The sequence below is a fragment of the Nyctereutes procyonoides genome, unplaced genomic scaffold, assembly GCF_905146905.1.
Source record: "Nyctereutes procyonoides isolate TBG_1078 unplaced genomic scaffold, NYPRO_anot_genome, whole genome shotgun sequence".
Lineage (NCBI taxonomy): Eukaryota > Metazoa > Chordata > Mammalia > Carnivora > Canidae > Nyctereutes > Nyctereutes procyonoides.
The window spans coordinates 32,938,563-32,951,195 of NW_026575052.1; the positions used below are offsets into that span (position 1 = coordinate 32,938,563).

At 46.6% G+C, this 12,633-nt stretch overlaps 1 protein-coding gene across 1 annotated transcript in view; it reads right to left on the bottom strand.

Moving 5' to 3' along the window:
* MAST4 (microtubule associated serine/threonine kinase family member 4) overlaps positions 1-12,633 on the bottom strand; it is a 533,198-nt gene that overhangs the window by 14,796 nt on the left and 505,769 nt on the right. The window contains 5 exon segments of the mRNA XM_055330979.1: positions 422-651; positions 7,030-7,265; positions 7,627-7,754; positions 9,583-9,695; positions 9,898-10,020. Coding sequence (XP_055186954.1) covers positions 422-651; positions 7,030-7,265; positions 7,627-7,754; positions 9,583-9,695; positions 9,898-10,020 — 830 coding nt within the window.

The following is a 12,633-nucleotide window of genomic DNA, read 5'->3' on the forward strand; positions in this document are numbered from 1 at the left end:
GGAAAGGGAGGTGGGCGGGGGGTTGGGGTGACTGGGTGATGGGCACTGAGGGGGGAACTTGGCGGGATGAGCACGGGGTGTTATGGTATATGTTGGCAAATTGAACTTCAATAAAAAAGTTAAAAAATTACCAAACAAAAGGAAAAAAAAGAAAAAGAAAAAAGAAAGGTGGCAGTAGGACTATCTGTAACGATTTCCACCATCTTGGTATGCAGAGTGGACATGAAAAGTGGGCAGAATTATGAGACATGACTAGTTTTGGCCAAGTTCAATGCCACTACATAAAGGGAAAGAGCCTGAAACAGGTCCCACATGCCAGCTTAACAGAAAAAGTGTTCGTCAATATGACTCAGCCCACTTATTCATTCTCCAGGATGGGTGGGAGTGAAAACCCCCAAGGATGAGAGGCTGCTGGTCTTACCCAAACAATATGGTGCACCGTATAGATGTCGCTGTCTCCCACGTACACCCGGATGGCCCGGATGGTGAAACCATAGTTCTTCCCTGAACTGTGGATCACGATGGGCTGGTGTGGACTGGCAGACGCTGCTGAAGAATCCCGGCTGGGAGAGGAATCTCGTGAGGAAGAAGGGTCCGAGGACAGGGAATGGGGGGACATTGGACTTCCCAGCGGAGAAACGGCAAACATATCTGCAACACAGAAGCCAGGCATCAAAGCCAGTCCTGATCACGCAAATATCCACGCAGCCAGCCCACACCATGCTAGCCCTGCTGTGACGGGGAGCTTGGCTGCAAGACAAATCCATTCATTTCTAATAAAGAAATAACCAGAAAACATCCGTATTGCTAACTAGCATGGCTTTCCAAAGAGAGGCTCTTAAGAAAGCTTCAAAAGCGGCTTTATTTTAACTAATTTTTCAATTAATTCTCTGAAGTTATCATTTCTTAATTCTCTACACTAATTAAAACACACACGAAACCTAGCTCCTACCTGGCTGGGATAGTTCTTAGTACGTTTTATTTTAAAGAAACAAACCATAGACGCACACACTTCAAGCATGCCTTTACACACAGAAGACTGTGTGGGCTATAGGGAGAGGTCCTCAGGCTCCAAATCTTGCCCTAAACACCTTTAACATGGTCTTTCTCAAACACACATGGTCAGGAGAGCAATTTATCAGTGCACGAGGTGCTTTTCACAGTATTATTGACCTGGTACTCATTAAGTGATTTTCGTCAAGAAGCACTAAAACGCCAATTTCTTTATGGAAGAACCACTCCTCACTACTATGATTCCCACTGATTGTCTCCATATAGTATCCACGATTCTAACAACCATCCTGAGATAACAGGTGCGCTAGAGAAATTTTAAGAAAAACTCAGTTCACACTCCACAATACCAATTCTACTCTGTTTCTCCTGTGTTACAAGCACACACACTTCTAATTTATTGTCGCTATCACTGTTCCATCTATGTGAATCCAAACAGATCTTAACTGCTCACGTGAAATCGTGTGTGCGTTTGACAAGGAGAATAATCTATAAAAGACGCTGAGGTTTAAAGGCGAGCTCAGTCAGAGCCAGGCTGCTAAGACTCAGCAGGTGCAGTGAGGACACTGCGGCCACAGCAGGCGGAAAGTACCCGCACTATCCTTTCTTCCAATCCTTAGGTCTGTCCAAACAGAACAAAGTGAGTGTGTCACAAGCCATGCTCCTTCACTTTGTGACTGCATGTGGCATCCTGGTACTCTTTTGCTGGCTACCCTTTATCTAAAGGTCAAAAGGCTGGGTGATAGGCAGGGAACTTCAAACCATGCAAGCAGGAATGGGACAGAGTGGACACACACACATCAAAAGTTCTGGAAAGCAAAGCCCCTGATCCTTTCTCTCATGATGGTTTCCTTCACTGCCCCAAACTGAACCATCGCTCTACTTGACCAAGATATGGCCTTTCTCTCAGGTTTGATAAGTGGACTTACCTTCCTAACTGCAGCTGCTCTGGGGCCACTGCCTTTGAGTTATACATGGTCACTAGGGAGACAGGTGTTTGTTTTATGGTGCTAAATAGGATGTCTCCAGAAAAGAGTGGGGTAGACTGAGCAGTAACCCCAAATGAGCATTTGTTTCTATCAAATCTCTCTCTGCACAAACAGGAAATTTCGAAAACACAATTCCCTTTATACATGGTCTGTGTTCTTCTAAATGCAAGCCATCTGCAATATAATTCAGTTGCCATTTCCACTCTCTTGCTGCCATTTGAGGATTAAGTCACAAACACAAGGCTGTGTATTTCATCTTTTCCAGGGAAATGGCTGTAAACTTATGGAGGCAAAACTCAGTTTTGAAAAATAGTGCAATCCCACAAAACCACAATTAAAGCTCACTCTTCCAACACAGGGAAGGAAAAGATTTGACTACCAGTAGGAGGAAGCATAGTTCAACAGACAGGGCTGGGAAAATGTGTAATTTCAGTGCTGTCTGGGACTCTGCATCCCCAGAAATGAAACACTTACGTCCTCCATGTCTACTTCCTCATTAATTAGATGAGGAAAAACGATACTCGGCTTTCCAACACAGATGCCATACACAGCTTGCTAAAATATACAAATGATGCACAGTCTCGGGAAGAAAAATTATTCAGGGGAGGTAGATTTACCACTTAACCTGGGGAGGGGGGTGCAGAAAAGGAAAGAAAGCAAATAAAAGAAATAAGGCTTCGTGGGAAGGAAGCCTGTCTCATTCCTGACGCAGAAAGAGGAAATGGGCAACAACACATGCCGTCTGGGAGCTCGGGAGCTCCCGCAGGGAGAAGCTCCAGGGGGAGCTGGGTCGGGCCCCCTGCCCCTGCTTCTAGCAATCTTGCATCTCCATCAGCAGTCCAAACTGGGGAAGGGGTGGTGGTGGGGAACACATGCACAAATCACACAAGTTCATGCGAGTAGACGTCTCTCTACCTCCTGGGATCATGAGGGACAGGGCACTGGCAGAAAGGGACTTTGTGACTTTCCCCGAGATTTTCTTTTTTTCTGTGCTTTCTAATCGCTGCCGGGCCATGTGAGAAGCGGGTTCACTGGATGGCTTTGAGGAATTATCTGTACTGTCCACACACTCGCTTCGTCCATTTATCTGATCCAAGTGCTCTGAAAAACTGCCAACTGCGCAAAGAAGAAGGGATAAACACGGTTGAGGGAAATCTGAGATAGGATGGGAGGGAGGGGAAGAGAGAGGGGAGGAAAAAGCCACTGGGAACCGTCCTCCCCTGTGGCTCGCAAGCCCACGTGGTTTCAGGCAAATGTCACAAACACATGACCGGTTAGAGAAAGGCGACGTGGACGAGGAGGTGAAAGAGGAGTCCACTCAGGTGTCACTCAACCTGCACACGCGTCTGCTGATCCTCAGCCCGGGACTCCCCTTCACTAGGAGTCTCATTCCTTTCCAGAATCTCTATTTTGCAACCCTCGCAGTGACAACTCCTCTCCCGCCCTGCACTGTCCCCTGGCCCCCCACCACTTCCAACCCACGGTAGGTCATGTTGTGAACCGGGCACCACCTATAAACAGCATGATGGCCCACTACGTGTCACGAGTACCCTGTGGTATCGGTGATCGTCCTTGGCAATGCTGTGAATTGTGCGGAGCATGCTGCTGGGGTTAAGGGGACATCACCTCCTTTCTTCGCGTAGACTTCCTGCCTGTGTTACCTCCTACCATCTTCCTAGGACACGCCTTGGCTCTGGCGTTCACTACAGAAGGGCACCTGCAGTGTCACCTGTGACTGCCCACGCCGTGCGCCCCCCACACTCTGCGCTCCTTGCAGACCTCACAGGACGGCACAGCACGTCACCCACTCCATGACTCCGGCTCACTCTCTCCTTCCTGGGCTTTCACCCCAGACAGCGTGTCATTCGCTATCTGCCCTGAAGTTACTGGACCAGAGCTGAGGGCCTTCTCCCTCAAGAAGCCAGCCGTGCCTTCTTTATTATTTTTAAATTTATTAACCCTTAATAGAAAGTGGACCTGTTCTTTTTGTTGTTGTTATTGTTTGGTTGTTTTTAGTTAAATAATTAGGAGCCTCAGGAGAGGATCACAAGAGAACATAACCATGTAGGAGGTGGCAAAAATGGAAAATCACTGATGTCTGTCTGGGTGACGGTGCAGGCCAGGAATCAAGAAAGTTTCTGAGCAGAAGGAACATGTGGAGTCCCTCAGAGAAAGGGTGAACAGTCACTCCTTTGATTTTTCCCACTCTTTCTTTCGCAGACGATCAGTTTTCTTCCTTCCTTTCTTTAAATCACTGATAGTTTATCTTTGTCCATCCAGAAAAAGCAATGCTTATCTCATTTTTATTTCTAAGTAAATGCTGTGCTACAAGCCCCCTGTGCTTTAAAAACCATCAAGGCATGATCATCACCTTCAGCTGTGCCATCTATGCAGAGAATTTGCTATCATTACAGACGATCCTGGGAAAGGCCGGCCCGCGCATCTTAAAGACCACAAGGCTCTTTCCTAGGAAAGCGTCAGGTTGGCTAAGACTTAATTCACATTTCTGTTCTGCTGCTGAATATAGTCCTCAGCTGCCCTGCTCAAGTTTGGCCTTGGTGTGCAAGGCGGGGCACCCACCCACTAGGTGGGGTCCTCGCTAGGGGAAGGTGGCACTTGGGAGGCTGCTGTGTCCTTTTGACAAGGACAAAAGGGAAAGCTGAATTTCTTCACAATGAATAATGGGTTTATGCGAGCCCTACACGTCAGGCTTCACAGGTTCAGATGCAACGTGGTCACGAAGGAAGAGAAACAGGTACAGAGCTGTTCCTTCCCTAAATGCCCGCGTGTGAGTGTATGGTGTTCTCTTCTCTCATCCCTCCCTCTGGCCTCCGCCACCTGGCTTCACAGCGCCGGATAGAAGCATGTGCATTTCTGCTCTGCCAGTGGTGGATAATGTCACCTTAATGTTCTGTAAATGTCAAGGGTTCTTTCTTTTTGATGGTGGAGCAATATAAAAATCAACAAATTTAATTTTACTACAGTCACGGTTTTCAGATTTCCTAATTACCCTTGGCCTGGAGCGGATTGGCTCATCTCTCTATTCTGTACAGCCCCCAAGGCCTTTGATTATTTTTAGTGTGTATATGGGGGAGACAGAAAGGTGGTTTCAATCAATTAATCAAAATGCATGGCAGGACCTAAGTAGGGTTTTTTTTTTTTTAATTATGAAAGTAATCAATCAACTGCTTAGATACCATTTCCCTCCCTTTCCCTTTGACACTGATGATGGGGACCAGGGCACCGAGACTAAGCCATCCACCATATTAAGAAAAACTTTTAAATGGAGGTGAGTATACTCTCTTCAGAGCATGATAATAAACTAAGAAACACAGATCTAGTAACCAGAAATATAAACTAATATATAAACTAAATATAAACTAGTATCCGGAAATATAAAATACTGATACACTTCCATTGGACTTCATTGCCAAGATGAAGTAAAAACAATTAAGGATCTTAGACGACTAGGTTGTGTCTACACTAAGTTGCTATTCTCGTGGCTTTATAAAAAGGTAAGGATAAGGGGAATTATCCTACATGGTAAAAGAACTGAGGGGAAGAGGGACGCCTGAGTGGCTCAGGGGTTGAGCATCTGCCTTTGACTCAGGTTGTGATCCCAGGGTCCTGGGATCGAGTCCAGCATCGGGCTCTCCACAGGGAGTCTTTCTCCCTCTGCCTCTCTCTATCTCTCATGAATAAATAAATAAAATCTTAAAAAAAAAAAAAAAGAACTGAAGGGAAGAGAGAGAAAGAAGAAAAACCCCACATTATCTGTCCCCATGAAAACCTAGAAGCACATGTAGAGCTCCACAGAAGCAAGCAAACTTTTCAGTAAGGCTGAAATAAACCTAGTCAGTAAAATGTGTTTTCTTTGAAGGATTTTTAAAGAGAGTTATGCTATGAATATTCAGTTAGATAAAAAAAAAAGTTCATAAAAATTCTTGGAATCATTCATGGTTATCAATATAGCATAGTGAATATAGCTTAATGAAAACATTTATCATAGCAAGCCTAAGCCATATCCATGTTTTATTTGTTTTAAAAAAAAAGGCATAAGTGCACACTGCTCTGTGGAAGGATATGCTATGCAAAAAAAATATTATAGACCAAGTAATATTTTAAGCACACTTGGCTTGGTCTGAGGGAAAAATGCAAGTTTGATCATCTAATGTAACATTAAAGCCTCTTGAGATCCTGTGGAGATACTGTGACTGCTGTCAGGAAGGTTCCTTCACACAAAAGTGACACTGTAAAGTGCTCTCCAGGAAAAGCCCAATGCCCCTTGACTGCCTCACCAACAGTGAACGGCGTCTCAGGAGTTTCTCTCCTCCAGTCACCCAGAGACTGAGAGGATGACTTGGGTCTGTAGTGGAGACATTTCACATGGACGTTCAATGCCAACTCGAATCATGTTGGTCTTTCTCACTCCCTCCTCCTCTCTCAGCCTGAGACACGTGGAAAGCATCCGGGAATCTCCCAGAATAAGCATCTGCTGCACAGGGTCTACCGTGGACACCTAAGTTATCTGGCACAACATGGCCCCATAACAAACGGACTCCTTTAAAGAAACCACCACCCACTTCAACACCAGAAGGAAAGCTGGCTTTATATTGTTACCCTATGGGGATTTAAGCCATTTGTGAGAGTAATTTTGAGCATGTCACTGATACAGTTCCTCGCTCCTAATCTCTGACGTAGACACAACTCTGCTGAGAACACAACCCAGTGTTCAGTGTGTTTTGTCCGCCGTCAGAGGATCCCGCCTGAAACCACGCTGTGCAGAGTGCGGGCTGGCTCTGGGGTCAACCTGAAGCCAGGAGGGTTTGCTGTATGGCCACGTGGTCAGGGGGGGTCTGAGACATCTGATGATGCCTCACGTCCTAGACGTGGGGCCGTGGAGGGAGTACAGCAGCACACGAGAGCCATCGCTGCGGCCTAGTAAGGGCGGCCCGAGGTTCAGAACACTAGCAATCCCTTCTCCACGGGGCCTGGGGGGGGGGAGCAGGCGCCAGGCCCACGCGCTCACCTGATAGGGTGGAGCTGCTGATGGTGCTGGCGGGAGTGGTGACCTCGGGCTCCTCCTGAGTGCTCTCTGCAGGAGGCAGGGCTGGCTTTTCTGGCTCCTCAGGGAGGTCTCTGGGGCAGGGAGCCGCTTCATCTTTTTCTGCCTCTGTTGAGATAGCCAGTTTGGGAAGTGGGCCAGAACTGAGTTTATGTCTGTTGCTTTCAGTGTCTGAAGAGTTGGATGTGGATAACTGTTGCCTTAATTAAAAACAAAACAAAGTCATGTATACATACATCCCAGGAAACTGTGTTCAAGGAGACTTTTGGAAGAAAAGGAGTAAAAATGGAACTCAGATAAGCCTAACCAACGCAGGTCTAGCTAGCGCAGTGGTTCTTATGACGCGGTCCCCAGACTGGCAGTGGAGGTACGCAATTGCAACAGACTACAAAGACCTACTCGCGGCCTCCATCCCAGGCCTAGTGGATCACACACTCTAGAATCGGCCCAGGACCTGTGTTCTTACAGGGCTTCCAGGAGATTCCGATGCTCACTCGGGCTGAAGAACCACTGCTCTAGCAGCTGCTGCTTATGAACCCTGCTTAACGGCATTTCACATACATTTCAGAATATTCCGAACTCCAGCTGAAGGTTTCTGTGGATGGCAACACTGTGCTTTTGGTTTTGTCTCCAGGGTCTTCCTTCTCTTCTCCGGGATTCTGAGTAATTCGGTCTATGCTGCTGAAAACCTGCGAGGCGAAGCGTTGGGTGTTTATTAGTACTTTCTTGAAGGAGTTTGTTAGAAAACCCCCCAAACCTTGGAAGAGAAGCCCTGAGAGCATGACTAAGGTCTCCACTGGGACCGTGTGTGCAGAGGGTACTTTCCAATGCTGCCTATTCAAGTCCTGAGATGAGTGGTCCCCATATCTATTATTTTTTTCTTCTTGGAGTGGGAAGCTCTGAATTCATCACCCTCTTGCCTCGTTATGGACTCTGCATCTACAATGTCCACAGACGCTTTGGAGTTTCAAGGCCCGGGGATCAATGCACATCTTAGATGACTTTTTAACCATGAAAGTCTATCAGAAAAAGAAAACCACAGAGAAAAAGATCTAATGGCCACCAGGCAGGAGTGGGAAGGAGAAAAGTGAATTGGAATTGAGTGGGAAGAGAGGAATAAATTACCTGTTTCAAGATGTGTGTGTGTGTGGGGGGGGGGCAGGGAGGCAGAGCATATTTGGTTCTGAGTCAGAGGTATGTGTTTGGCTCATAAATCACATACACATGCAGGCAGCTTCTGTGACGGGACCGGCGTTTCTGAAGGGGATCAGGGCTCGGGCCGACCTGAGATCTCTGTGGTCCCACAGGGATGACGGAAAGAAAAATTGGGAGCTGAGAGCCCAGTGCAGGAAGCACTCCCAACTGTGCACTGCAGTCACCTGCTGCTCTCGTGGGAGAGGCCGTTAGGTGGCCCAGAGCCTACTGCGGTCAAGGCCAGTGTGGCTGATGGACAGAAGAGACAGTGGGAAGGAAAGAGGGTTCAAGGTCCAGCAGGGATGGGCCAGAGCACAGGCCAAAGGCACGGGGCAAAGGCTGTAGCCAGCGTGGCCAAAGCGTCAGCCCTGGCTCAGGACAGGCCGGTGGGCAGCCCTTCCGGGGAGCCCTGAGCTCGCCATGGCCTTCCTTTACGCAGTGAGGGCAGTGCCGGCCCATGTGTGGAGGCTCTCTAGGTAGTATCACGCAGAGAAAGGTACAGAACACCCCACAAAGTCCACGTTAGGGAAATGCTGAACAATCATCACGCGAAACGCCATGGCAACAGGAAATGCACAGCTACTGAAAATAGCAAAAGGGAGGTGAGGGGCCCTCTAGGTTCTTTTCCATTTTCCTAGGGCCCTGCCCTGTCTCAGGACTGTCAGGTTTCTCGGCTTTTTTTTTTTTTTTTTTTTAAATCTTACCACTATCGGGAAAAAGCATCCTTCTCAGACATTGATTTTATTATCTTCTCCCATTTCCAAAATTGTAGCCTGACTTTCACTGGCCTCTTTCAAGTAACTTCCATTTTCTATTATTGGGCACAAGACTTTCTCATTCCACATCAACTCTCTCTGAGGGTCCTAGCTGATGTTAAGGACCCATACGGCTCCTTCGGGTTCTGTGTGATACTAGGAGGAGGGCTGTACACATAGGGACTCAAGCTCAACATTCTCCGTTAAAGGATCAGGGAAACAGGGGACTCCCCTACAGCCTGGCAACGAACTAGGCTTGGTCCTGCAGGGTGAGGTCGGCATAGTTAGGACGGTCGTGTTTTCCAAAGACGGCACTATGAGCATTAAGCCTCCAAGAAAAAAGATATTCATCTGTAGAGAGTGAAAAAAGTAGGTAGGGGCTCTGGATTATCAAGATGGTGGGGTCACTTTTCCTAAACTAAAAGGAATTTTACGTACAGGAGACCCCAATCCCCAAAACACTGCAGGTGTTTTTTATGATCTTGTCCAGCTGTTTAGGGACGTTGACTATCTGGCTCGAGGGACATTCCCTGGAGAGACCCTCATGCTTCTGTCACATTTCACTTACTTTTGAAAAGCGGTGTGAACAGGAGGAAAACTGCCTTATTTCCACATTAAAGTCTTCATCATTTGTGTCATCTTCTTCCTCCGTCTCCATGTGATGATACTTCTCCGACCGAGCTGCAGAGAAAGGTTTGGCAACGGTTCCCATTACTCAGAATTTCAGCTTTGGGTTTAGATGTATTAATTAGGAGTTTCTATACCGAAGCAGCCTTATGTCTAAGAACTCATAGGCTCAAGCCTGGAAGGTTCTATCACAAGTGGAGATAATTTCCTACAAAGTAAAGGTCAAACAATGTTTTGTGTCAGACGATTCACGTACTATCAAAATAACTTGTGTCGTCCTCGGATTCCAGTTGGGGAATAAATTCTGCCTTCTGTCTCAGCAAACTGTTCCAGTCTAAAGAACGGAAGAATCGATGCTGTTTGACTTCATAGGCACCACCTTGGGGTGGGGAGGGAGAGAAAGGACAGGGGTGAAAATGTTAAACTACCCTCCAAGTAAAGCTTTTAAGAACAACTCCTGCCCCCCCTTATCAAACCTATCAATAGAGAAATAAATGAAAGAATCATAAAAAATCTTACTTTTTCATTCTGCAACCAACACCCCCACACAAAAAACTTTCCCCTCATAATTTATCAGCAGAGGATCTGATTTTGCTAACAGCAGTTGCTATGGCACAGTTCTTCTTTGTTAATTTTTCCATGACTTCCTCCGTTTTTCAAAGGTTAATGATGCGGCCACTTAAAATCACATTATACTGAACCTGGGGACGTGGACGTACGTTGGCCCAAAGCAGTCTTACTCATTACAAAACCAAAGAAATTCCAACAAGGTGCAAAAACGTGTTCACAGCAATATTTCCTCTGGAGGCAAGGTTAATAAAGATGAATTTCCCCTAAATAGTATATAATAGTTTCCATTTAATTTTATTGGATTGCTCGTTACCATAGGTAGGACTTTGATTCTGTGGATTACTGATTCTTGAGTAAGAACCTGACAAATCTGTTGGGCAGGTGATGGAAATCAGTCACAATTTTTAAGTTTTAGGGCTTCTTTTTTTTTTTTTTTTTTGGCCAAGTCAGCATGACTATGCAATTGAATAAAATGTTTTTAATTCAGTTCATGATTTTAAAGAAGTATTTGGATGGGCAGGTCCCACCAAAATATCACACTATTACCCAGTAAAGAGAAGGTACACATGTTATACCATCCTAGTATGAAAATCAAGCCCCTGCCCTGCCACACACACACAAACACACACACACACACACACAGTGTTAAGGAGGGAGACAAAGAAGAATCTATCCTGAAAAAAACGCCAGGAAGTGAGGTTTTTCACAAGACTAACACAAGCTCTAATCACCTCTCTGCCAGGAGATGCCCTGTAGGTGTGACGTAAATGCCTCTTTCATACAGCTGTCATGCTTCCCACCCTGTCCTCGGTACGGTACAAAAAAATAGGATGAGAAATGCAAACTGAAGGAGAGATGGGCCTGGATGTTGGGGTGGGGCCTGCGTGGTTCAGAGATGTGGCTCTGTCCCCATCAGATTGTTCTAGCACAGGGTACAGGTCAGAGCCCCAAACCCAGCCAGGACAAACTAGTGTTTCGAGAACAATGGAAAGAAAAGAGCAAAGTGGGAAAATCACCCAAGAAAGGAAGAAGAGATTCTTCTTTTTTTAAAGATTTATTTATTTGAGAGAGAGAGAGAGAGGAAGAGGGAGAGGGAGAAGCAGACTCCCCAAGGAGCAGGGAGTCCAATGTGGGGCTTGATTCCAGGACCCCAGGATCATGACCTAAGCTGAAGGCAGATGCTCAACTGACTGAGCCACCTGGCGCCCTGAGATTCTTCTTTACTAAGCATTTGATTAGAATCTTTATCCAGGGAATCCCTGGGTGGCGCAGCGGTTTGGTGCCTGCCTTTGGCCCAGGGCGCGATCCTGGAGACCCAGGATCGAATCCCACATCGGGCTCCCGGTGCATGGAGCCTGCTTCTCCCTCTGCCTATGTCTCTGCGCCTCTCTCTCTCTCTCTCTCTGTGACTATCATAAATAAATAAAAATTAAAATAAAATAAAAAAAAAAAGAATCTTTATCCAGGATCCTCTCCCAGCACTAACCATGTTTACGGCACAAGAGTAAAGTCTGATGTTGACCCTAACAGAGGCAGCACCGATAGGAAGGCTGCCTTGGACAAGAATTGCACTACATGCTAGAGGCATCTAGTCTCCTTTAGTTAAATCACTGAAACTAACCCCACAAAGTAGGCATTACGTCAACTCCATATTTGGATGGGGAGACTAAGGATAAGCAATCAAGCATATTGGACCATGATCACCCATTAATAAAATTTGGAGAGGCTGAGCTGAGGTCTGTTTAAAACCAGCCAGGTCCATCCTCAGGTCATAATGCCAACGCCCCTACACAAAGCTGCCAGACACACTCTTTCCCAGTGTTCTTATCTCAGAGATGCTAAAAGATCTTAAATATCTATCTTACTCCCTCACTGTGCCTCCAACACTGATGTCAAGTGTCAAGCCCTAGTGAGTGGCGTACCACATGCTACACTGCAGTGACTCTCACTTCAGCTGCTGCTCATGGGGACACACAGGTGACATCTGATACTCTGAGGTCGCTCAGCTTCACTCAGAGAAGCACTGTTCTCTAGATCCAAGGGCTCACCGGGCACTTCCAGACTGAATCGGAAGTGCCACTCCTTGGAACCCAAGTCTGTGAGAACATTCACTCCATCTTCTGTGGATGACGACAGATGGGTCCTTCCCCACAGAGTCACAGCCTACTGGTGGCCTAGCTCACCTTTCTCACCCTTTGGCCTTTGTGACCCCTTGGGAAGAGGTCCCCTCACCACAGGTGAGTGCTTGTTCCTCAAGCACTTCTGCAGACATGGGGAACAAGAGAATTAAAAGGACGCAGGGGGAGAGATGACCTCTGGGCTAAACTGTTGGTACAATGTGGATGATGGCATCATGAGCCTGAAACAAATGACCAAGCCCAGGAACTCATGCAAGTGACAGCGCTCACTGCGAGAATTCACC